At 46.9% G+C, this 24,842-nt stretch overlaps 1 protein-coding gene across 1 annotated transcript in view; it reads left to right on the top strand.

Moving 5' to 3' along the window:
- The window catches only part of LOC120323607 (cGMP-dependent protein kinase 1-like), a gene marked incomplete at its 5' end in the record, with an annotated part of 182,001 nt that overhangs the window by 98,190 nt on the left and 58,969 nt on the right, over positions 1-24,842 (top strand). Inside the window, 2 exons of the mRNA XM_039383081.1 lie at positions 16,540-16,617; positions 19,725-19,819. Of these exons, the coding sequence (XP_039239015.1) occupies positions 16,540-16,617; positions 19,725-19,819 (173 nt within the window). The remainder of the gene's footprint in view (positions 1-16,539; positions 16,618-19,724; positions 19,820-24,842) is intronic.

Below are 24,842 nucleotides of genomic sequence, written 5' to 3' on the forward strand. Positions count from 1 at the left end.
TTTGGGAGCGTGAGCACCAGGTGCTGAAAGCTGGGATCACAGCTCCTGTCCGGGAGCGCCGGGATTTATGTGGGGAGCGTTCCTTGCCAGGCTTTTCCTTTCTCCTCTTCTATTTGTTTCTTCTCCCAATTAAAGAGTGGATTTAATAAGGCACAAATGGCAAAAAGAAAAACAAAATTCCTCTCTGTTGCTCGTGGTGTTCCTGGTGGAAAGTGGGGAACCTGGAGGGGATTTTGTGGCATAATTCCAACCCTGTGCAGGCAGAGCCATTGTGTCCTTGTCGTGCCAGCCTTAAAGATGCCAACCATCCTTCTTGCTCCACAATGGGAATTAGTATGGATCAGAAGTTCTTGGGATGCCTCTGTTTAATAACCATCCTTCTTGCTCCACGCTGGGAAATTAGTATGGATCAGAAGGTCTTGGGATGCCTCTGTTTAATTAGCAGAGTGTGAATACAGTCCTCCTTTTATCAGGATTCTGTGGCAACAGTGAATAGAACAGGAAAAAATGTGTAAAATTAATTAGCTTTCAGTATAATTAGTATTTTTTAGGCTTATTAGGACTGAGGGTCGCTCTTGGATAAAGGAAACCTTTATCCAAGGTGTCTGGTCCATCCTGCAGGTCATACCAGGACAAGGTGCTCAGCAGCAGCTGTTGATTTGCTGTGGAGCTCCAAACCAGATCTGAGGGAAAATTCAAAGTAAACAGGGAAGAGCAAAAGGTTTCGGTTGGGAAAAAATATTTTTATTTTATTATTGATCTCTCGTTCCTTAAAGGAAGCATCTGGGGTGTGTTTACTGATGGAACTGGGACAACAAAACAGTTTCAGTCATGGTGGATTTGATCAGAGGGACAAAATTTTCACTTGAGTTGTACTTCTGATAATTTTTCAAGTGATATCAATGAAAACACAGCTTTGGTTTTACAGGTGCTCCAGAAAAAAAGCTTTTTGGGCCCACCACAAAAAAAGAAATAATAAAAAGCATTAGGAAATGAAATGCAGTTGGAAAAACTGCAGTGCAGGAGTCCAGGGAAGGACTTGGATGCAGAAGCTGCTGCAGCACTTGGATTGGGATAAAAGGTGTTGCTTGGAGATGAGTTTTCCTTTTGATTTTCCTTAATGTGGGCACTGACCACTTAAAGGCAATTACAAATGAGCTCCTGCTTGTGTCCTCACAAGAAAGGAGTTCAGCATTCCCTGGTCCCTGCAGAGCCTTGTCAGGAACATGGCCATCCTGATCTTCTTCTGCAGGGCTGGCAAAGGAGCAGGGTTAATTCCCAGCAGGAGTTAATAGGTCTCTAACAATAAGTTTTAGAGGCTTGGTTTGGTGGAGAAAAACTTTGTGGGATGATTTGTGGGGTCTCTGAGCTTATGGGCTCAGAGCAAGACCAACCAGGAGATCCCGAGCTCTTCATGCAGGGAGGGAAGAAATCCTTAAAAAATCATTGCCTGGTGAAGTCCCTTCTAAGTAAACTCAAAATTCCACTGGGGGAATGGTTCAGGCTGACTGGAACATAACCTTTTGTTTGGGTTTGAGGCTGTTACTTCATTTGAAAGGGACTTGAAGGATGAGAGGACAAGTTGTCTGTTACAATCAGAATTTGCAACCAAGCTGAATAAGCAATTTAATTCTTCCATCCTACTGAAAAAATGCATGTTATTTCTTCCCATATCCCACCTATCCCTGCCCTCTGGCAGTGGGAAGCCATTCCCTGTGTCCTGTCCCTCCATCCCTTGTCCCCAGTCCCTCTCCAGCTCTCCTGGAGCCCCTTTAGGCCCTGGGAGGGGCTCTCAGCTCTCCCTGGAGCCTTCTCTTCTCCAGGTGAGCCCCCCCAGCTCTCCCAGCCTGGCTCCAGAGCTGAGGGGCTCCAGCCCTTGGAGCATCTCCATGGCCTCCTGGATTCACTCCAGCAGCTCCACATCCCAGGACTGGGCACAGCACTGCAGGAGCAGAGAGGGAGAAAATCTCTATTGCCATTTCTTGCCATTTGACTTAATATCAAACCCTCTTTTTTTCCCCATAAAATCCCTCTAATGAACACATGGGAAGCCATTTCCTGGAGTTCCACCCCCTCAGCACGTGGAACAGCTTCAGGTCTTCTCCTGGCTGGCCCTGTTGGGTGTTTGGCTGCCACGAGGAGCCTTTGGCTTCTGCCAAATCCACTTCTCAGGAAGGGGACAATGTTCTGTTTTTAACTGAGGCGGATGAACTGAATTTTGAAATCTCTCAAGAAGTAGCTTCCATTTAGGCTGAAAATCCCAGTGGCTTCAGAGGGATCTTTTTCCTGAGGCTTTCCACGGGGAGCTGGATTCCTCTGGAGACAGGGGAAGTGTTATTATTTAATTTGCTGTCAGAAGTCCCCCCACCCTTTTCTCTGGGCTTATTTCCAAAATCCTGAACACAGGATCTGGCTTGTTGGTTTTCTTTCCAGTGCATATTGTCAAATCCCCTGAAGCTGGGTCTGAGCATCCCAGCTGGAGAATTCCATCTCCTCCAGCTTCTGAAGCACGTGGATTAATGGAAATCTCCACAAGAATCCCAAAGGATGCTCAGAAGGGTGGGAGTTTAGGGTTTTAAAGAGAGATTTTCTCAGCTTCTAGTGCAGCACAGTGACTTGCTGTGCATTGTGGAGCCACCAGAAGCTGTAGCTGCTGGGAAGCCTCAGAAGTCCAGGATGTGGAGCTGCTGGAGTGAATCCAGGAGGCCATGGAGATGCTCCAAGGGCTGGAGCCCCTCTGCTCTGGAGCCAGGCTGGGAGAGCTGGGGGGTTCACCTGGAGAAGAGAAGGATCCAGGGAGAGCTGAGAGCCCCTTGCAGGGCCTAAAGGGGCTCCAGGAGAGCTGGAGAGGGACTGGGGACAAGGGATGGAGGGACAGGACACAGGGAATGATAAAATTCCCACTGCCAGAGGACAGGATTAGATGGGATATTGGGAAGGAATTGTTCCCTGTGAGGGTGGGGAGGCCCTGGCACAGGTTGCCCAGAGAAGCTGTGGCTGCCCCTGGATCCCTGGAAGTGTCCAAGGCCAGGCTGGAGCAACCTGGGCTAGTGGGAGGTGTCCCTGCCCATGGCAGGGGGTGGGACGAGATGGTTTTTAGGTCCCTTCCAACCCAAACCTCCAAGAGACTTTTGTTCCCTGTTTTTCAGCTGCCTCTCAAGTAGCATCATCCTTTCCAGCTCCTGGCTCTGTCTCCCTCCCTCAGGCCTCCCTCCCTCCTCACCAACCCTCTCAGCGGGCAGGAAAAGCCACTCCAGCAGTGACATGGTCACCAGCAGGACACGTGGCAAATCCTCCTCGTGGGCCAGTTCAGCAGGACAGGAGAAAACCTTCCCAAAATGCTGCTTCCTTCACTATTTCCTTTTATTAGTTTGTTTTTATTATTTTTGGGGGTGGATGTTAAAGCTTTTCACTGATAAGGTGGTGAGTTTTAAAGCTGCCACACTTGCCAGGGTTATGCAGGTGTTTGGGTTTAAATGTTTGCTGGATTAAACCCAGCTCTGCCCTATCTGGAAGATATTTTTATGCTCTTTAATCGGATTCTTCAGCCAGTCTGTCACAGCTCTGAAAGAAAGGAGCAAAATACATGTTTGGTTTTCTTTTTGTTGTTGATCATCTTAGATATTTTCCAGGGTTTCACAGATACGGAAAGAAAGGATTTCAGTAAATCCACAGTTTATTATTTGCACTGGCAGATTTGCAGACTGTTAGAAACACAAGATGGATATGTGGGGTTTTTTATAGCACCTGGGACAACAGAGAGGTCACTGGGTGCAGCTCAGGAGGTCCAAGGACTCTTCTCTTCCCTGATCCAGCCATGTCCTGAATTTCCCCACAACCATTCATTTGCTGTTCCCAGTTTTAAGAGGCTTTGCAGCAGCCCTGGAATCTGATTTTCCATGAATTTATTTTCAGCTTTTGCTTGCTGACAGGGTTGGTGGTTGCAGAGCAAATAGAACATGTTCAATTCAGGCCAAAAGATGGTTACAATCTGTGCACTGGGTGGGTTTCCCTGTGGTGGAGGGGGCTCAGCTCACTCAGCTCAATGTCCTTGGGACATGGGCAGTGCCTCTGCACCAAAAGATTTCCCTTCCACCCCAGCAAGTTTAAAACTGAATTAGAAAAATCTTAGTCAGGTGTAAGAAATACTCTTTGGAAAGTCCATTTGTGGTGTGTCAGCAGCATCTGGCACCATCCTGCTCCAACATGATGGGAAGGGCACAGGTTCATGGAGCAAATGGTCCTTTTTGATAATAATATAATATTATTGCTTATAATAATGTAAAAATAATGCTTGGACTACTGATTTTAAGATCAATAACCACAGCTGTGAAAGCTGCAACGCTCCTGGTTCTCCTGCAGTGGGAAGCTCAGGACAAGGGGCCTGCTTTGCATGGAGCATCTCCAGGGCTTGGTGTCAGAGTTCAAAAGGAGCTTTTCTGAAAAGCTGGGCATTCCCAGCCACCCAATGATTTATGGGATGGATTTATGGGATGGCTGAGGTACCTGCTTTGTGCTCGGGGCTGTGCTGGGTCCTTCAGGGGAAGCCCGGAAGGAGAGGGTGTGTGTCTGCATCTCCTTCTGGGACTTGGCTTTACCAACCATTTCCCAAATTCCCACCCACCTATCCCTAGTTATATACATATAACAGCTAATTTTGGTGGCAGTGAACCAAAGAAACCAAAGCCAACCTTGTGCTTACTTGAAAACACTCAGTGATTTCCAGTCTCCAACCCTGAAGAAATGAATTGTTTCCAACAAAGCTCCTTTTATCTGTGAGCTGCAGACAATCCAATTTTATCTGTAAAAGCAAAAAAAAAAAATGGAATTAGCTACTATATTCAGGAAAAACCCAAATATCCATTAACTTGATGGGTGTTTTCCCTTTGATCCAGACTTTTTTCCGCTGGTGTCTCCCATAGCATTGCCCACAGTGACACCTGCTGGTATTTGGGACAAGGCTGGGTTGCAGGTCCTCAGGAGCAAGGGATTAATTAGGGAAAAAAATGAAGACAACAGTCAGTGTGGTCGTGGAGAGACACCTGGAATGGCCACCAAGCTGGGAATGCTGGGGACATGGAGCTGGGAGTCCTCCTGCAGCAGCTGGAGCCCCTCCAGCAATGGGCCCAGTTGTTAAGGCCCAGCTTTGTGCTGGGCAGAGATCAAACATTGGGATGGGGAGATCCTCCTCCCTTCCCAAGCCTCGGTGGCTTCTCAAGACATTTCTCAAGTGTTTCTCTTTTTAGGGAGTTTATTTTCCTTGGGAAAGGAACCTGCTCCCACTCCCTGCATATTAAACATCCAATTACAGGTCCTGGGGATGTATTTGAGCCAACTCCTGCTTTGCCACCCTCAGTGTGGTGTTTGCAGTGGGTGAGTTTGAATAACAGTAATTGAGAGTTGTGCTGATGATAGCACAGAGCCATTTCACCCTTAATCCATGAGATAGTAGGCACTGGATATGGGAAAATAGAACCAGGGCAGGGAGGGAGAAGCGCCTCAGAAATGGAATCACTGATGTGGGAAAATGGAGCTGGCCTGATTTCCATCCTGCTCACAAAGGGACATTGCTGGGGTGTTTTCTTATTTACCTTTTTAACACCTCGTCGCTTCCTGTCCTTCTTAGCAGGGAATTCCCTGTGCAGCTTCCCAAAGTGGGATTCCTCCCTGCTGTAGGGGTCGGGTCCTGTCTGCCAGGTGGGGCTGGGGAGGGGGCACGGGGGGGATTGCAGGGCTCCCTGCTGCCACAATCCATGGATCAGCCCCCAGGACTGAGCTTGGGCAGAGCTACACCCCCCTCCCATCCTCCTTTTCTGTGGAAAAGGGATGTTGTTCTGCTGGAGAAGCTTTTTGGTTGGACTGTGAATGGGTTGTTGCGTTAGAAAAAGGGAGGTTGGGTCTTAGATTTGTGTTCCTGAGGATTGATGGATTTGGGTCGTTTGTAGGGCCAGGAGTTGGACTCCATGACCCTGCGGGGTCCCTTCCAACTCCTTCCAACCACGAAAAATGTGTTCCTGACCTTCAGAGCTTCCAGGGAGTCGAGCACAGGTTGGAACTTCTGCCTCTCACTTGAACTGAGCAGGGCTTATGGAAAGGAGAGCGTGGGACTGCTCCTATTCCCCATCCCTGGGAGTGTCCAAGGCCAGGTTGGACGGGGCTTGGAGCAACCTGGGCTGGTGGGAGGTGTCCCTGCCCATGGTCCCTTCCAACCCAACCCATTCTGGGGGTTTCTGGCTGCCTTTGGGGATCACCCACAGGTTTTTGGGTCCAAAGCTTCAGCCCCTGCAGCAGTAGAACATCATCTCAAAACATTGTCCCCGAGGCCACCACTTGTACAACTCAACCCTTCGGCACTGGGGATGGATATTGGGAATGAAATCCAGGTGTGGGCTTTCAGCAGGGAAACCTCCTGATCAAAATGTACAGCAATCAAACACAGAAGGGAAATCAGCCTCTAAAATGCAGATTTGGATCAGAAAATGTTTGTTTCTCCAAGAATTCAAAAAAACCCTGTTCTTTCTGATCTCAAAGCCAAGTTCAGTTCACGTCCTTTGGTACAATTTTAAGCAGCCTAATATCTATTTTGGGCAACAGGAATTGCTGGCCTGACCCATATCCTAAGGAAAACAGAGCATGAGGAATTGGGAATGACACAGTTTGATCCTCTCCTTGGTTGCTTCCCCTCCCTCACTCATGAGGGGTTTGGAAAGGCGTTGGCAAAGCCTGGTCCTGGAGTAAGAACGTGCCCACTGAGAACTCCAGGTGGGATTTAGAGGTTTGTTGAAGGTCAGCTCAGGCCACTCCTTCATTGCTACTGAAAATAGTCAGCCCTTCCTTGCCAGTGTGGCCATTTTCATGTAAAAAATGAGAAAATTCTCATTTAAACAAGGGGGGAGTTCTGAGGGAGGTGTGAAGGGACGGCAGACATCAGCCCTTCTTCTGAAAACCTTTTTAAAGGTGATTTACCTGCAGTCAGACCCATTGTGGGCAAGAAGGCAACCAAGTCTGTTGTCTGAAAGTCGTGGCAAACAGGCAAGAAGGGATCTCCTGCCGGGGATCTGAGTGTTTCAGGTGCTCTTCCTCTGCTCAGCGTGACACTTGTGCTGAAAAATAAGGTTTTAAGGATCTCAAAGTGAACATAAAATGAAAATAGCCGGTCATTTGGAGACAGGTGGGGAAAAAATAGCTCATTGCTGGGAAAACTCAGGATATCACTGCATGGGAAAGGGTGGTGGCCTCAACCAGGGCATCATCCGGGTCTCTTTTCAGGGCTGATATTAAGATATCCGCAGAAAAATCTTCTTTAAGGCACAAAAATAGATGTATCCAGTCCAATATTTATAAATGTGGTCACTCCAGGAGAGATGTTGCTGCTGCAGGGTCACCCCTTGGAGCTGCACGAGCCTGTTTTAACAGTAGTTAAGTGTCAATGAACAGTAAAAAATACTGATTTCTCTGCTTGGGGGAGGTTATTTTGCATTTCTGTTGCAAACCAGAATTTTTATCCCAACTTTCCCGGTTCTGTTGTCAAGGAGACAGTTGCAAGCCGGGTGAGGGGCTCGAGGCAACTCCTATTTCCATTAGGAAAAGTTGTTATTGCTGTTTAAAATAATACAGATTTTGGGTTTTCCCATTTAAGTGCACACTGAGAGTAAAAGTTCTCTTGCTGCTCTAATATTTTCCAGGCAAACATTTGGTCTTGGTTGTGCCAGTGGGATTCACTCCCACCATTCCTTGTCATCCAGGGCGTTTGTTGGCACACTGGGAGTCGAGGCTGAGTTGACAAAACTCTGCTTTTTTCCCACCTTTTGTGCAGTTAAGGAGAGAAATCGAGGGGAAAGGGGAATATTTTGTGGCAACAGCCCAAATCCAGGGGGATATAAAGGGGAGTATGAGCTGTGGGAATGTTTATTCCATGTGGTGCTGCAAAAACCAGGAGGGGTTGTCACCTGCAAGGCCCCTCAAGATGTTGCCAAACTGGGAGCAACTGGTGAATTTTGGTGTTTGAACCTGAAAAATTACCTGTTGCAGTAAAACTCTGCAGAGATTGGCCAAGTCAACTGTCGGTCATGGTTTTGCTTCCCAGAAAGGTGGTTTTTAGTGATAATTTGAAGTGCATTTGTATATGGAAACGTGGAGTCTCCTCTTTGGTTGAGACCCCAAAAGAAAATATATTTAATCACAGGTTGCTTGAAGAGTGGCTGAATATATTCAATTAATATATTCAATTAATATGGGGGGTTTTTTTCTGTTCCTCATGATAGATTATGAAACTAGTTTGGATCCTTGTGGCAATGCAAATAACTTCTCTGAATAAGCACACAAAATTTGGAGGAAATTAAGAAAAATACATGGAACAAATCAAATGTGCTGATTTGTTTCCTTCCAGTTTCATTTTTGCCATTCCAAGAACTGGGGAACTGCTGCAGTGCCAGGGTGTGAGGCCGCTCCTGGTTGTATTTCCTCCATTTTCCAAGGTGTTCATGGTCCAGGTGGGCTGGGAATGTCACAGGAATGGGCTGGTTCAGGGAGAGATTTCAATCCTGCAGAAGCTTGTGCTCAAAATGTATGTGACTGGCCAACTTTTTTCTCCCATTTTCAATTGGCAACTTCATTTTATTTATGATTTTATTTATGATTTTATTTATGATTTTATTTATTGTTTTATTTATGATTTTATTTATGGTTTTATTTATGATTTTATTTATTCCCTTCACAGCATCAGCATCAACCCTGTGCAACTCGCTCTATAAATTTAAAAAAAAAAAAAGAAGTATTTTTATTTTGCTTATCTTACTGTTTGCTAATTTTCAGTCAGATGAATGAATTCCACCCCGTTGCCTGGGTATCCTTTTTGTAATTACAATTCTCCACATTGATTAGCTGTGAATCTGTTATTATTTTAATTAGCAAACCAAGCTTTGTGGGTTTTCCAGCCCAGTTCCTGACTTTATCTGTGACCAAATACCACTATCACCTTTCACCTGGCTAATTAGTCTTTCATTATCTCTCATGGCAATAAATTCTATTTTTTTTCCGTATCAATTCCTGTCTCATCCCTCTGGAAAGCCCTGTTGTTAAAGCTCCTCTCCTGTTTCCCCTCCCTCTGCCCCAACGTGCTGCTCTCACCCCCTCTATCATCTCTCAGCTTTCCCAACCCTTCAACTGCCCCTCCTGAAGTTCTCCCTTCACCTTTTACCCTCCTCAGCCCCACTGTACCTCTTTGAACTTCCCAGTTTTTCCAGCATCTTCCACTTCTCAGCCTCCTGAAAGTCCTGTTTCTTCTCATCCTGCCCGTTGGTCTGCTTTTATTTCTCGTTTCCTGTTCCTTTGCACTGAAGGAAATAAAGCTCTGCCCCACTGACATCTCTTCTGGTGGCCTCTTGTCAGGCCAAAGAAACGTGTGGTGACAGGGATGAGCTTCCTCCTCATCCCCTCATCCTCTGAGCATCTTTCCATGTGCTCTTTCTCCAAGAAAACTCATCCCTCTCACCCTCTGCCATCTAATTTGTCTCCTCTTACCCTTTCCCATCCATTTTTGTTGTGTGTGGGGATGAAAAACCTTCTCTCAGTGGCTGCTCCTCCAAAAATCAGCACGTTGGAGCCTCTGCTCTCTTCCTACAACTTCTTCTACAAAAGGAAACATCCTGCAGGCACCAGCTGGGCATCTCCTGGACCTCTGCCCTCTGTGCCCCCACTCGGGGAGCTGTCCCTGCCCCGGGGGGACAGCAGGGACAGGGGCAGGCTCAGGGTCAGGGGGTGGTGGCCCCTGTGCCAGCTGCTGACAGTGTTTTACAGCTCGGTTTTGGAGGCAGAGCCAGAGAAACAGATGTTTGTCTCAGCCCTGCAGAGAAGGAACAGCTGAGGGGGGTGGCCTGGCAGCTCCTGGAGGGTTGGGAGGCCTGGTTGCCCTCCAAAAACAGTTGTCAGGCTGTTACAGCAACAGTGGGGATGGAGTGAGAGTCCAAAGGTGGCTTCCAAAGCCTTGTGTTGGCTTTTAGAGGGAATGAAAGCAGGAAGTTTCTTTAGCAAGAAGGCAGAAAACTGCATCCTGCTTTTTTAGATCCTTACAGAAGCCCAGGATGGGTCAGGCTGGAGGAGGGACCACAGTGGGGATCTGGTGCCACCTCCCTGCTCCAGCAGGGCCAACCCAGAGCACAGGGCACAGGAGTGTGTCCAGACAGCTCTGGAGTAGCCCCAGGGAGGACACTCCACACCCTCTCTGCTCTCTGTTCCCGTGTCCTTATTGACAGGTCAGTGCAAAAGTCTTGAATTCCCGGTGAAAATTCAGCCTCTGCTTCAGGACTAGCAGTTCTGGAGTTGCCAGAGGTTGGAAAAATCGCAGTTTGGAGATGGTCTTTCACTCCAATCAGAGTATGTGGGTTTTCTCTCTTCCACAACTTCCGCTTTTATAACATTATTTCCATCACCTTTCTCGCCTTGTCATGGGAGCAGCTCCTGGGAGTGAAGCGGTCCCAGCTCAATCTGTGGATCTTTATAATGCCTTTGGGACACTGAAGTGGGAGTAGTTTTTGAGGAAAAGGAAGAGCAGGAGGATACCCATCATCCCATCATCCTCTCAGCACAGCCCAGGCACATTCAGACCCATGGAACAGGGCTGCCAACTCCCAAAACAAACAACCAGGAAATTAAAGCTATCATTTAACCAAAGAACTTCCAGCTAGGAGCATTTGTGCCATCTTTGTGCTTCGGGAGCAGCAGGGCACTGCTGTGGCACTGGGGGTTAATCTGTCCCAGTTTGCACCCCGTGGATCAGGTGTAGGCTGCACTTCCTTTTGCTTCAGTGAAATAATTGCTGAAGGCACCTCTGGGCCTGCCCTCACACACCCTTTTGTACTCCTTTCACCTGCCCCAAGTACTCAGAAACAGGGGTTATATCTTGGTATAACACGGTGCAGCCTCAGTCGAGGAGGGATAAATTCACCCTGTGGGGGGAGGAAGATGCTCCTCATTGCAGAACTTTTTAGTTTTAGGTCGTGGAGTTTAGTTTTGGGTGGTTGTTCTCTGAGCAGGGAGTTGCACTTGATCTTTAAGGGTCCCTTCCAGCCCTGTTCTGGGACTCTCTGGTTTGTGTCACTCCGTAAGCAGGATGGGAATGTCCCCGTGGGAATGTTCCCTTTGGGGGCACTGAGACCCCGGCTGGTCAGGGGATGGTTTGGCTGGAACTGGAAGCTCAGAAGGACCAGAACTGGAGAGGACACCCAGACTGTCCAGGAGCTGAGCTGTTTCCTCAGTGCCCTCACAGTCCATTAAGAAGCCACAGTGAACCAGAAAAAATATTTCCCAGAAGGATTTAACAGGGAGAGAGTCTCCTGTAAGTGTTACACAGCTTGGACCCTAAAGCCCATCTCATTCCACTCCCTGCCATGGGCAGGGACACCTTCCACTAGCCCAGGTTGCTCCAACCTGGCCTTGAACACTTCCAGGGATCCAGGGGCAGCCACGGCTTCTCTGGGCAACCTGTGCCAGGGCCTCCCCACCCTCACAGCTGAAAATTCCTTCCCAATATCCCATCTGTCCCTGCCCTCTGGCAGTGGGAAGCCATTCCCCCTTGTCCTGGCACTCCAGACCCTGTAAATAGTCTCCCTCCATCTTCCTTCTCATCTGTCTTCAGGCCCTGGTCGCCTTCCTCATCTGCTTTCCCATCTCTGTGCTCCATAATTATCATTATGGATAATTAAGGTTATAGTTATATAGTTAACCCTCACTTCCCCTCAGCCCTGCAGCTCCCTCATATTTTAACCTCCCACTTGTTGAGCTCCAATGAAGCTGCTGTTTGGATATTGACATGTCCTGAGTGTCAAAAATTTGGGATAATTAAGGAGAAGAGCACAACAGGATCATGCTTTGTCTGTTTGAAGGAGCAGCATTTTTGGATAATCCCTGAGAGTGAAACACATGATAAAAGCAGGGAAGAAAATCCACATGATTCCCAAGGAATTCAGTACAGAAGACCAGTAATAACCTACTTGGGTTTGCAGCATTTTTCAGCAAATAAACATATTTTTGCATTTTATTTTCTTAGCACTGCAGCCTCGAAGGGATGGTTAAGGCAGCAAGAACGGGGAAAATAAGTCTTTTGAAAGCTGCTGCTGTTTGGAGTTTTACTGGGGGTTCTGTGGACATTTTTTAGAGCACCAGCAGCAAAATAACATGTTGAGATTATTTTCATTTTTATTTCAATACCCCCTGGCTGGGGTGGGTTAGACAGGGAGCACTGGCATCAAGCCCTCTGGTTAATGTGGTGTAAAACTGGCTCCAGGGAGTCAAACTCCTCGATTTCAAGGCCACCTTTGTGTCTCTGCTCCCCTCAGGTGACCTTTGGGTTACGTAGCATTCCAAACACACCATTTCCCGCCTTTTCCCAAGTATTCTCGGGATAAACACAGCAGCCAGAGGCACCCAGCTGGTGGAAAAATGAGGTTTTGTGGAGTTTGACTCTTGGGTTGGTCTCCAGCCTGGAGACCATCACTCCTTAAGAGAACTTTATTCCATGGGGTGTTTTTTCCACTCAAGGCTGAGGTGGCACTGTGGCATTCTGGGTGGGATGAGGGATTCCATAAAGCAGGATATTGGCCTTTTTTAGGGCATGATCTGGACCATGAGGTGCTCTGCACCCCTGCTGCTGCTTCTGTGGGATACCTTGAGCAGGTCCTGGAGACTCGTCCGTGTCTTACCCCATCAAACCTGCCGAGGAAGAACTTTTTCTCTCTTACCACTGGGAGTTTTTCATGTTTTTAAGTAAAACTGGCAACACATGTTTTTATAGAAGCTGCTCTTAGTGGACAAACAGGGACCTCCATGATGGGCCACACAGGAGGAACTTAAAAGGGAGGAAGAGCTTCCCTCGTGTTCATTGAGGTTGGAAATGCTGTTTTGGGAAGGATTCCAGCTTCTCTCTATGGTCAGGTTGATTTTAACCTGTTTAGACATGGGATTAAAATCTGCCTCTGGCACAGAAACTGGCCTGGTTTAGGGTTTGGTTTGGGTTTGGTAAAGGGCTTGATTTATATCTAAGGGGAAATGATGATTTGCAGTGATGGTAACAATTAATATGGAGCTTGGACTGGTGGATTCCCAGATTTCTGTGTGTCCCATGGATGTTGTAGATGGATTCCCTGCTAGTTTTCATGCTGGTTTTACAGGTCCAGCCCAGAAGTTATTTTACATCCTGTTCTTCCATTCTATCCATAAACCACATATTGACCCCCTAATCCAACAAAAACACTGTTTAAACCCATTCTCTCCAGCCTTCCTAATGTTGCATGACCATTTATAGGTCAGATAATGAAACCCAATCCATAAATATTAATGAAAGAGCTAAAGCCCTAAGAAAACCTTCAGTGTTTAATTTCAGACGTGTCCCACCCAAAAAAAGCAGAAAAACCAAACCACTTTTTTTATCACTTATTTTTATTTAATTGCTTATTTTCTTGAGAAGAAAGCTCTTCTTGGAGCACTTAAACCTCTGATTTATCCTCTGCATTTGGGTTGCAAGCTTGGCTTGCTTTCTGCGTCCCCACAGCCCCCATTGCAGAAGAGGCAACCCCTTACTGGTGTAGACTGGGGAAGTGTTTTATTCCCTAGGAAAATGGGGTGGCAGGGATTGTTCTTGGGTGATAAAGCAGCTCTGAGCCTGGAGAGAAGCACCTGAAGGGCCTGAACATTTACAAAAGTTACTTTATGAAACAACAACCCGGTTAGCATGACAAATACTCTAAATTTTGTGGCATTTATAATTCATTGATGCTGAGCCTTTATTTGCCAAAGCTTATAAAATATACATTTGTGGCTCGCTGAGCGTTCCCAGCAGTTATTCCTTGGCTTTATCGTGGCTGTTCCCTTGAACTCTGCCTTGCCCAGACTTTGCTGCCAAACTGGGACCTGTATTTCTGCAGCCTCCGTTGGGTTTTCTCCATTTGAGTTCCATTTTTACCCTGGATTTCTGCTGTTTTCCACTGGGAAAGAAGGAAATGGAAGATTAGTTAATACAGTTTGCTCAGCTCTTCCAGCCAGGAATTAATTTCTGTGTTTTGCTTTAATTTTGTCGTGGCCTGAAGGAGCTGTTTCTGAAGAAGTGTGCCCAGAAAACCACGGGATGCTTTGGCTTGAGTGAAATCTGAGCAAATAAACCAGCTTTTCCTCCCTGGCCTTTGGGGGGAAATGCAGTGTTCCCTCCAGAGTCCTTTCCTCCAGGGGGAAACTCAGTGCTGTGGTCCCTGGAGGTGTCCCAGGAAGGCCTGGCCGTGGCACTCAGTGCTCTGGGCTGGGGGACAAGGTGGGCATCGGGCACAGGCTGGATTTGATGACCTTGCAAGTCTTTTCCAGCCTCAGTTATTCTGTAAAAAGTCTAAACCCAAAAAGATTCAAGTTCTAAGCCCAACTCTGGCGTGTTAAAGTAGCTACCTAACTTTTTTAATTCCTTTGTGACTACAAAGGTGGGAGGGGAATCTTTATGACTTATTTTAAAGGCTTTCTGGGAATTCTTTGACCAGTGTATTTTGAAAAGAGCCAGGGAGGGGTCGGGCTCTGCTGCCAGGGAACAAGGGACAGGAGGAGAGGGAACGGCCTCCAGCTGTGCCAGGGGAGGCTCAGGTTGGCCAGGAGGAGGAATTTCTCCCTGGAAAGGGTGGTCAGGCCTTTGGGAGGACTCATGAGAATATACATAATAATGTTTGCAGTCATTAGATCTTTGGGCGCCTACAAAATTCCACTTGAGAGGATCTGATCCCAACACCTCCTAAAATCAGGCCCTTTCAGGGAGTCTCATCCTGGATGCTCAGAAATGTCCATCCTCAAATCTGCTCTCCAGAAACACCCCATGTAACAAGGAAAACTCTCTGAGTTCCTGTCCAGGGGCTCCTCCAGGATTTTTTTTCCTCTTTTCATTCTGGCACACGAAAAGAGGAAAAAAAAGAGCAATTTTTAGATCCAGTGGAGTCTGTTCAGGGTCAGGGCAACCCACAAATTAGACTTCCTGACCCACAATCTGCTGTCTCCTTATTTGAAGTGCCATGATAATATTCAGGGTTTGTGGTTCTGGTAGAGAACTTTTTTATTATTATTATTATTATTCTTTTTTGTTGTTTTTGTTTTTTTGTTATTTGGTTTTGGTTTTTTGGTTTTTGTTTTTGTTTGTTGCTGTTGTTGTTTTTTGGTTTTTTGGGGGGGGGTTGGTTTTTTGTTTGTTTGTTTTGGGGGGTTTTTGGTTGGTTTTTTTTAGTTGTTTTTTTTTTAATTTATTGATCTTCTGGAGAATCTGAGGATTATTAATTACTAAGCTGCTGCTTTTGTTTACCCATATTTTTTTGTTTAGGTTGCTGCCTAACTAGATGTATTTTAATGAACTCACCTAATTCATTCTGTATTATGGTTCACTCAGATATTTTTTAGATTTTTAAATATATTTTTTATTTTTAATATATTTTTAATTTTTAATATATTTTTCTATTTCTAATAAATTTTTCTATTTTTAATATTTTATTTTTTTATATATTTTACATTTAACTTTTTTCCTTTTCATTAATATCCCCGTGTGCCCAATGCTCCCAAACCAGGGTTGTTTTCTCCCATTGCTTTTCCATGAGCCTCTGCCTGTTTATTTTCCTGTGGGATCCTCCTGTCAGTCTGGAAGTGGCACCAAAAAGGTTGGGTGTAAAGATACATAAATAAACACAGTAAATAAACACAATACCCTTGAAAGAAAACATCTCAAGCTTATCCAAATTCAAGGATTTGAATGAATTCCTCTCAAATCATCCCTGTTTTTACATTCTTTGGGATTAGAAGACCTGATGGTCTTTGCTGCTGCTTCAAACAGCACCTGAGCCAGAGGGTTTGGGGGGGCCTGGATATGAATGTTGAGTCTTTATTTAAAAAATACTGGGAAAAAAATAGCAGGAAATGTTGGCTTTGGGGTTTTTTGGTGATGTAGAAATGCAAATTACCTCTGCTGGGATGGGGTGGAGGTGTCCTATCGAGACGGAAGTGTTGATAAGCTGTGACATGGATTTAGCAAGGAATATTCCACGCAATAAGGCAATAAAAAAGGCAGATTAAACTACTGTAATAACAGGAGAAGAGAAAGAAATTGTTTGTTGAATAAAGCCCTTGCTAGCAAAGCTGGGAAACCAGCAAAACCACAAGAAAAAAAAGAGAAGAAAAAGAATTATTGTTACAACAGACACATTATTGCAGTTTAGCTCATGTCCTGTATTCCCTTATGAAAATTCCTCTGTCCTGTCGACGTGCTAAAAATGGATTTAGGCTGTGAGGATAATTCATCTGGGCAAAAGCTGGCACTGGCACAGCCTGAGGAAAAATGGGCAAGCCAGAAACTGTTGCAATTTAATCCTTCCATCCCTTGACACAGGACAGTCTTTAAGTCCCAGCCAGTATCGGGCTGGGAGAAAATTGGTGTGGGGTGATTTTATCCCGCAGAACTGCCCAAGGATCCCCTGGAAAACAGGCTCTGCTCGGGTTTGCTCGTCTTCATCTGGTTTTTTTCTTCCTTTACAGACACACTATGAAAGTGGAGAGTACATCATCAGACAAGGAGCTCGAGGGGACACCTTCTTCATCATCAGCAAAGGAAAGGTGAGCTCACACCCTGCAGGGCTGCTGGGGCTGCCCTGCTCCCAAAACTCAGCCCCAGCCTCTCCCTCCCCTCCCCTGGGCACAAATGTGGCAACACTTGACATTTAATTAAACTTCTGGCACTGTACCAGCAGAGAAGAGCAGCCTGAAGGGGAGAAAAATCAATCTGCTGCTGGTTTGCTCCCAGGGAACACTTTGGGGTCGAAAACAGTAGTTGAGTCTCTCAGTAAATGAGCAAAAAACCTCCGTTTTTTATTGCCACTATACCCTGCAATACTCAGCTAAGAATCCCTCTTACAAGGCTGACTTCCAGACTTCATTCCCATGGCTACCCCTTCTCAGCTTCCCCAAATTAAATAATGGGAAGCCAGGGACGTCTGAGCTCTCTCCTGGGGGAAGGAAGAAGGTCTAAGTTTCTGTTCCGCTGCTCACAGGGAAAATGGGATTTTTGGCCTCTTTTCCCCTAAAATCCTGATGGGATTTTGTACAAGGGTTTTTTTTCTTACCTTCAACAAATTCTACTATTTTTTTAGTTGGCCTAATACTGTTCCACTTGAGAAACACTGGGCTTCTTTCCACGGAGCAGGATGGAGATGTTCTCGGGAATACACAGTGATTTCCCACTGCAGATGAGATGATACATGGCAAGGAAACACAAATGGATAAATGTGCTTGGAATTAGGCCAGGCCCAGCCTCCTGCTCCCTGGAGCTGATGTTGGCACCAACCACGTGTCCTTGAGGGGAGGGCAAACCCCATGGCATCCGTGGAGGAAGAGTGGGGGTGTGGAGCTGTCTCCCAAGTTTTTTCCCATCATCTTCCACTCTCTGTTTCTGGGAGCCAGTTCTTCATCAGAAGGAGAAAAAAAAAAGGTCTTTTCAGATGAATAACAATGTCATGGATAAGTTTCTGAAAGGAAGATAATCATGGCCTGAAATCCAAACTGAAGGTCTGATGCCCTTTCGCTTCCCTCCACTGAGAAATAATATTTCCTCTTCTCCCAGAATATCCTTTTTTTTGCCCTTTTTTAATGGTGCATCTCCTTCCCATGTGGAGGGTTTGAAGCCATGTTGGTCAGTCTGTTGGAAACCAGGCTTTTGCCTCACTTGGTCAGGTGGATCCCATCCCTTCCTGGCAGTCATGGAATCCCAGCATGGTTGGGGTTGGAAGGGACCTTAAAGCCCACCCTGTTCCACCCCTGCCATGGGCAGGGACACCTCCCACCAGCCCAGGTTGCTCCAAGCCCCGTCCAACCTGGCCTTGGACACTTCCAGGGATCCAGGGGCAGCCACAGCTTCTCTGGGCAACCTGTGCCAGGGCCTCCCCACCCTCCCAGGGAACAATTCCTTCCCAATATCCCATCTCTCCCTGCCCTCTGGCAGTGGGAAGCCATTCCCCCTTGTCCTGTCCCCCCATCCCTTGTCCCAAGTCCCTCTCCAGCTCCCTTGTACCTTTAGGTACTGGAATTCTGCCCTAAGGTCTCCCCAGACCCTTCTCTTCTCCAGGCTGAAGTGAGCAAGGAGATTTTTTGCATTTTTGAGCCCAGCACTCCTCAGAAACACTCAGAATGATTTCTGCTCTGTTATCTCACAGCCCAATCCTCCCTTGATGGTTCTTTCAGGAGCCAGATCTCTCCTCTTTTTCTCTGTCAGCTCCATTCACCCCACTTGACCCCATTCCTGAACTACTTTAGTTCATTTATTTGAGTGGGTTTCCTGGAGTCCAAGTGAGTGGAAATCAGAAGTGGGTTCAGAACACTTTGAGTGCAGGAATCTGTTGAATGGAAATGGCTCAATCCCTTCTGCTTGTGCAGTGCCTTGCCTTGATGCAGAGGCAGAGTGTGCCATGCTGTGCCATTTCCCACCATTTTCCCATTAAAAGCCACGGTGTGGCACCAGTTTAGTGCTGGGTCAGGCGGGTCCTTCACTGGAGCAGTGGCTGTTCAAAGGGCTCAGAGCTGTGAGCCACACAGAAATCCCTCCACACTCACTGCTTGGGATCCGTGCAAGTCATGGAGAAAGAGCTGAAATCTGCATTAAAGTTCCCTTTGTGTGTCCAGGGATGTTCCTGGCTCAGCCATCCCACATTCCCATGCTCTTGGATGGGGCATTAATGACTCAAACCCACTGCTTTGGTTTGGCCACCCTTTAAGGAGGCGGGAGAAGGTGCAGGGCACAATTGGGAATTTCATGGTGGAATTACACTGGAATGTCTCCAAATCCAAAAGGACGTGTCTGACATCCCACATTTTGCCTTTGGGAACTTCCATGTGCAAAAGCTCTGATTAAAAGGTCTGCAAAGGAGGAGCAGATGAGAGATCTTCCCCTATAGGTGAGGTACCTGCAGAGAGGGGCTCATCCCAATGAAATCTGGGACAAGATGGGCTTTGGGAATGCCTGCCCCTGTCCACTGACCACAGACAGAGGCTGCACAACTCGATTTAGAGCTGGGAGAGGTGACTCCCACCATGCCCTGGCCGTGGGTTTACAGCAGGGAGACAGTTTGCTTTCCATCAGCAATACCTGCTCTTCTCTTTCACTGCTAAATAAAAAAGAATTAAAAATAAGATGGTCAATTCCTTTAAACTTCAATGAAAAGCCTTGATTTTTGCTCCAACCGGAGTCATCCCTTCCCTGAATTTGGGAGCCCAAAGAAGTGGGGGCACCTTTCATCCTGCAGCCCCCAAACTGTTTCACTTTGGTTCTGATTTTTATGCCACCTTTCCCTGAGGTGAGAGCTCAGGAGCTCGAGGAATGCTGGGGAGCAAATCCAACGGGAACCTGAGCTGTGTGCCTGACTGAGCCACCCCAACATTTTGGAGCCTCTTTCTGCTGCTGCCTGTGCTTGTGCAGCCAGCTCTTGTGTTCTGAGTGAAAAACATTCAAACCCCCAAAGTGGTGGGTTTTTCCAAGAGCAGGAGGTACCTTGGTGGGAAATAACTGTTCATTCCCCCAGATGGTTGGTTGGTGATGCCAAGGGTAGAGTGCAGGACCCCGGGGAACAATTCCCAGAGGAGACCCAGCCCAGAGATCTGGGAGCTGGCGAATTCCTCTCTGAACGACCCTTTGTCAACCCCAGTTTTCCTAAATCCTTTTGGCTTTTCCGCAGGTGAACGTCACTCGGGAAGACTCCCCCAGTGAAGATCCCGTCTTCCTCCGCACCCTGGGGAAGGGAGATTGGTTTGGAGAGAAAGCCCTTCAAGGGTAAGTGCTCCTGCTGATGCAGTTATTCCGTTGGCATCATCCCTCGAGGATTTCTGCAGCCCTCAGAGTGCTCTACCCGCTGGGGAGGAGATTGGGAGTGGGTTTATTCTTTTGTGATGGGAAGAAGGTCCTCGGGGGGGGGGGACACATCAAATCCAGAGATCTTGCCTTGCTGCTGGACACCAAAAAGTCACTTCTCTTTGCACTGTCTTCCCCCACTGTGCATGGGAAGGTCCAGATGTTTGGATTTTTGCATCTCTGGAGCGTTATTCCCGCATGGAAGAGCACAGTCAGGGTTGTCCTGGCGGGGCTGAAGGCAGGGTGGGGGTGGTGGGATTGAAGTTCTCTGGCTGTATTTTCATGGCTTTGGTGGATGTGGGGGTTGGATGGGAGTGTCCTGTTTTATAGAAACCTTTTCCTCTGGGGATAATCCAAAAGAAGAGAAGCTGGAAATCCACACTGGACAGGTGATGGTTACAAAAATAGCCTTGATTTCCATGGGAAGGAGTAGGAAGAGCAAAGCAGGAATTTGGGACGCTTTGCCCTTCCTGGGAACTCTGTGAAAGAGCTGTTGGGCTTTTTTTGGGGGGTGCTGTGGTAACTGTTGTGTGGTAATTGTTGTGTCCAGTCCCTCCTGTATCAGCCTTCTCCCAAAAAGAAGGTGGTGGAAATATTTGAAGCCCAAATTTCAAGTCACTTCCTGGCAGCCAGAGATGCCTCCAGCACAAAACTCACCTCACCCCTGTGATTCTAGACCTTAATTACAAAGTAATGTAGTTTTTAAACAAATATCCTTATTTTTATTCCGTCCCTGCATAACTCCAGTGGCACACAGCATCCCTAAAATGGGAATTTCTCAGCCTTTTAAATCCAGTGTTTTAACTGACTGGCTCAGATTGAGATTGGTTCATTTACAACACTTGTCTGCATATATTTGGATATTCAATATATTGAATACCTTTGATCTTCTGAGGCTAAATGGGAACTTCATAATTGAGAACATGTTCTCAGCATGCAAGGAAAGCATAATCCTACCATGACCTGGAAGTGTCCAAGGCCAGGTTGGACCTGGGACAGTGGGAGGTGTCCCTGCCCGTGGCAGGGGGTGGAACTGGATGAGCTTTGAGGTCCCTCCCAACCCAAATCATTCCATGTTTCTAAGGTTTACTGGTAAAATTTTAAAGAGCTAATCCAAGATGAAAAAGTCAAAGAAAATATACTAAAAATTGAATTTTATCTGACTCTCTCAGGTCTAACTGTGTTTGACAGCAGTAGAATCATCCTAAAGGTTTCCCAGGGTGCTGAACTGGGATGTGTCCCACAGTCCTGACAGGCACTCCTTTATCAGGGATTTATGGAGCTGCTGGATGCTTTGCATTACAATACTACACATTATTCAATTTAAACCTGGCTACAGAACTGCTGGGCTTGTTAACAGACTGCAGGGATGGTTCTGGAGGAATTCCACCTCCCTTGGAAAAAAAATCATGGGATCCCAGAGTGGTTTGGGTTGGAAGGGACCTCAAAGCCCATCTCATGGGCAGGGACACCTCCCACTAGCCTTTATTCCACGGGTGTAGAACATAATCACAACTAAAAAGACATTTCTGCCTGACAGTAGAAAATAACACTGCAATTCTGTGTGGAGCTGCCCAGCAGGAGCTCGGAGAACGGGGCTCTCCCAGTCCCTCCCAGCAACATCCCTGGCACACCAGGGACGACGGGCAATAGCCCAGTTTGCAGCTCACACCAGCTGGCACCCGGAATTGCCCAGGATCCCATTGCACAGGGACAACAGGAGTGGGGAGACGATGATCCACAGCATCCCCCAGGGATCTGTGGCCTTCCCGGGGAGCTGCAGGCAGCAGCTGTGCAGTTTGCAGTCTAACAGGGCAGGATTCGTGGCGTGCTCAGCAATCACTCACTGGGGGGGTGTTTACTGGAACAAGAGAACATTTTATAATATTTAGAAGGCTGTTTACCATCATTATTTCCACCAACAGGGAAATAAAGTCCATTCAAACAAACAATTCAAATAGTCAAATCAATGCAGAAAAGCAAATTTTTCGGAATATGAGGGTTCTGAGCAACCTGGTCTAGTGGAAGGTGTCCCTCCCCATGGCAGGGGCTGGGAGCTAAATGGTCTTGAAGGTCCCTTCCAACCCAACCATTCCATGAATGGTTTTCATCTCCTTCAGGAATTGTTCCCCGTAGGCCAACTCAAAGGTTTGGAGCCATTGCAACCTGGGGCAGTGGGAGATGTCCCTGCCCATGGCAGGGGGTTGGAATGAGATGAGCTTGAAGCTTCCAACCCAACCCATTCCACGATTCTGTGAGTGCCTCCTTGGTGCTACGTTATATATTCCATCAGGCACTGGTGTTTTGGGTGCTGTTCCCGTGGTTTTGGGGTCCTGGAGGATCTCCAGCCCCGCAGTGGTGGCACGTGGCGAGGGGCTGATGTTCTGGAGAGGGGCTTTGGTAGAAACCCGGCACTGGGTTCCTGATGCTTCCGCCAAACTGGCCAGTCTGGGGTCCAGTTGGGGTTTGTGGTGAGGGCACTGTCACCCAGTTTGAACCAGCTGAGGTGCTGAGGGCACCTTTGGGACTGGCAGGAATTGTATCAGGGCGTGGTTTATGGAAACGGGTGGGAATTTGGGAAGGGTCAGCTCAGGCAGGGGTGGCACCACCAGAGGAAGCTCCTGGCAAAGGGTGTCCTCCCTCACCCTTCCCGTTTGTAAAGCTAAAATACACACTTTTTATTATTATTTGTTAGAAAATGTGTTTGTGGTGAAGAATGAACTGTGGCCTGTGGGTTGTGCAGGAGGTGCTCTGCTCTGGGGACCATTACAGTGATATTTGAGTTATTGGAGCAAATTTATATATAAATACAAATAATTTTATATATGCACGCTATATATTATATTTAATTATATATATATTTTGTATTATTATATTGTATATCATTTACATATGAATTATTGGTTACATCCACACTGACCTGAAAATGAGGGTCACAGTTCCTGTCCCTCCTGGGGCATCCCTTCTGCTCTAAAGAAAATCTGTGCTGTTTCCCACTTACATCTCCACCTCTGGAGGCTCCCAGGGAATTATTTTCCCAAAGTTCCAGGAATCATCTCTCCTCTGACTGCCCCAAATCCCTGGGGGGGGGGGGGGTGTGTGTTTTGTGCCCTGAGAATTTGGAGCAATAAAACAACATCCCTCAGTCTGGGCGGGAATGTGGAAAGGTAACTTCCCTGCTGACAATCCCGGAGCTTTACACTGTGTTTTCCCAGAGGACAACTTAAAAACTCGGTGTTTCCTTCAAAACTTCATCACCAAAAACCTGGGAGGCTGTTGAAACCTTTTTCTCCCCTCCCTTTTTTCCCCTTTTCCCCCTTTTTCTCTCCCCTTTTTTCCTTTTCCCCCTATTTTCCATTTTTCCCCCCTTTCCCCCCTTTTTTCCCCTTTTTAGCCCCTTGTTGCCCTGTTTCTTTTCTTGCCCTTTCCAGTTTTATTTCATGTGTTTCCTTTCTTTTTTTTCCCAGAAATTCTTCTCCCCTCTGGCTCTTTGATAACTTTTAAAGGAATTCATGGATTCATTTACTCGGGTCCGAAGGTGAAGGAGTCAAACTGATTCCTGGCAGTGAGAAAAAAAGGACCTTGGAAAATGATAAAATTTTATCTTATTTTATTTTATTTCCTTCCCCTTTCCCCCCTTTCCCTCCCTTTTTCTCCCCCTTTTTCTCCCTCTTTTTCTCCTCTTTTCCCCCCTTTTCCCCTTTTTCACCTCTTTTCTCCCCCTTTTTCCCCCTCTTCTCGCCCCTTTTCCCCTCTTCTCCCCCTCTTCCCCCCCTTTCCCCTTTTCCCCCCTTCCTCTTTCCCCTTTTTCCCCCCTTTTTTCCCCTTTTCCCCCCTTTTTCCCTTTTTTTCTGTCCCTTTCCCCCCCTTTTTCCCTCTTTTCCCCTTTTTTCCCCTCTTTTCCCTCCTTTTTCTCTCTCCTTTTCCAATGTCCTTGGACTGAACTTCCCAGCGAGTGTGAGGGTTATATTTCATCTTATCAAACCCTTTCTTTGCTGTATCATACTCCCACTAAAACCTTCCCATCTGCTGGCTTATTGTCTGGAATTTTCCAGGGAAAAGAGAGTGGAATGGAGGACTGGAAATATTTATTGCTCTGTGACATAGGGGCAGTCACACAAGTGGATGTGTTTCATCTCAGGGTGGCATTTCCATATATACATAAATATATATATTTTTTTTTCAGATATATATCTATATATAACATAGACAGATGAAAGATTTATATATCCCATAGGATGATATTTAAGTTAATAAGGAATTTTGGCTTCTCCAGGGAGAAGTGCAGCTCCCTTTGTTGCAACCCCTGTGCCTGGGGAAGGGATGTCCAATCAAAGAGTGTTGAGGAAGGGTCTGGGGAGCAGCCAAATTGTGGTGTGAGAAAGCAGATGGGATCCATGATGGGAAAGGGCTGGAAAACTGGGCCGTGTGGGCCTGGCTGGGAGAATGAAGGTTCCTTCCTGGAGTGATTTCTCTTGGCATGAAGCTGTTCCAGGCTCGTCTGTCACGATGCAGGGGGGGTTCACTCTTCCCATTTCAGCCCAGTTTGGAAGAGGAAAGGAAGAAAAGGCACTTAAAGCCAGCCCCGGGGTGGGAATGCACTCCGGGATGATGGAGTTTTCCCTGCAGGAGCCCCGTGGAGATGAAGATGTCCCCGGAGTGCAGCGGTGGCCACCGTAAAACTGAGGCAGTTCTTCAAGCACTAATCTGCAGGAGAACAAGCAGAACCACTAAAAAAGACCCTTTTAACTTTGGGAAGCATTTGTTTATCTCCCCTGGTGCTAAATAATGGGATTTTCCATAAGTCCAGGGTGCTCTGTAGCCCTTCTGCCCAACACCTGCAGAGTTGTTGTGTGTGGAGCAGAGTGTTCGTGTCCATCCGTCCATGGACACGTGGTCTCCAAGGACCCGCTGGAATGTTTTTAATCCATTCTCTCAGCTGCTC

Source organism: Pipra filicauda, unplaced genomic scaffold, assembly GCF_003945595.2.
Source record: "Pipra filicauda isolate LSUMZ 115617 unplaced genomic scaffold, ASM394559v2 scaffold29_size4552773_pilon, whole genome shotgun sequence".
Taxonomy (NCBI): Eukaryota; Metazoa; Chordata; class Aves; order Passeriformes; family Pipridae; genus Pipra; species Pipra filicauda.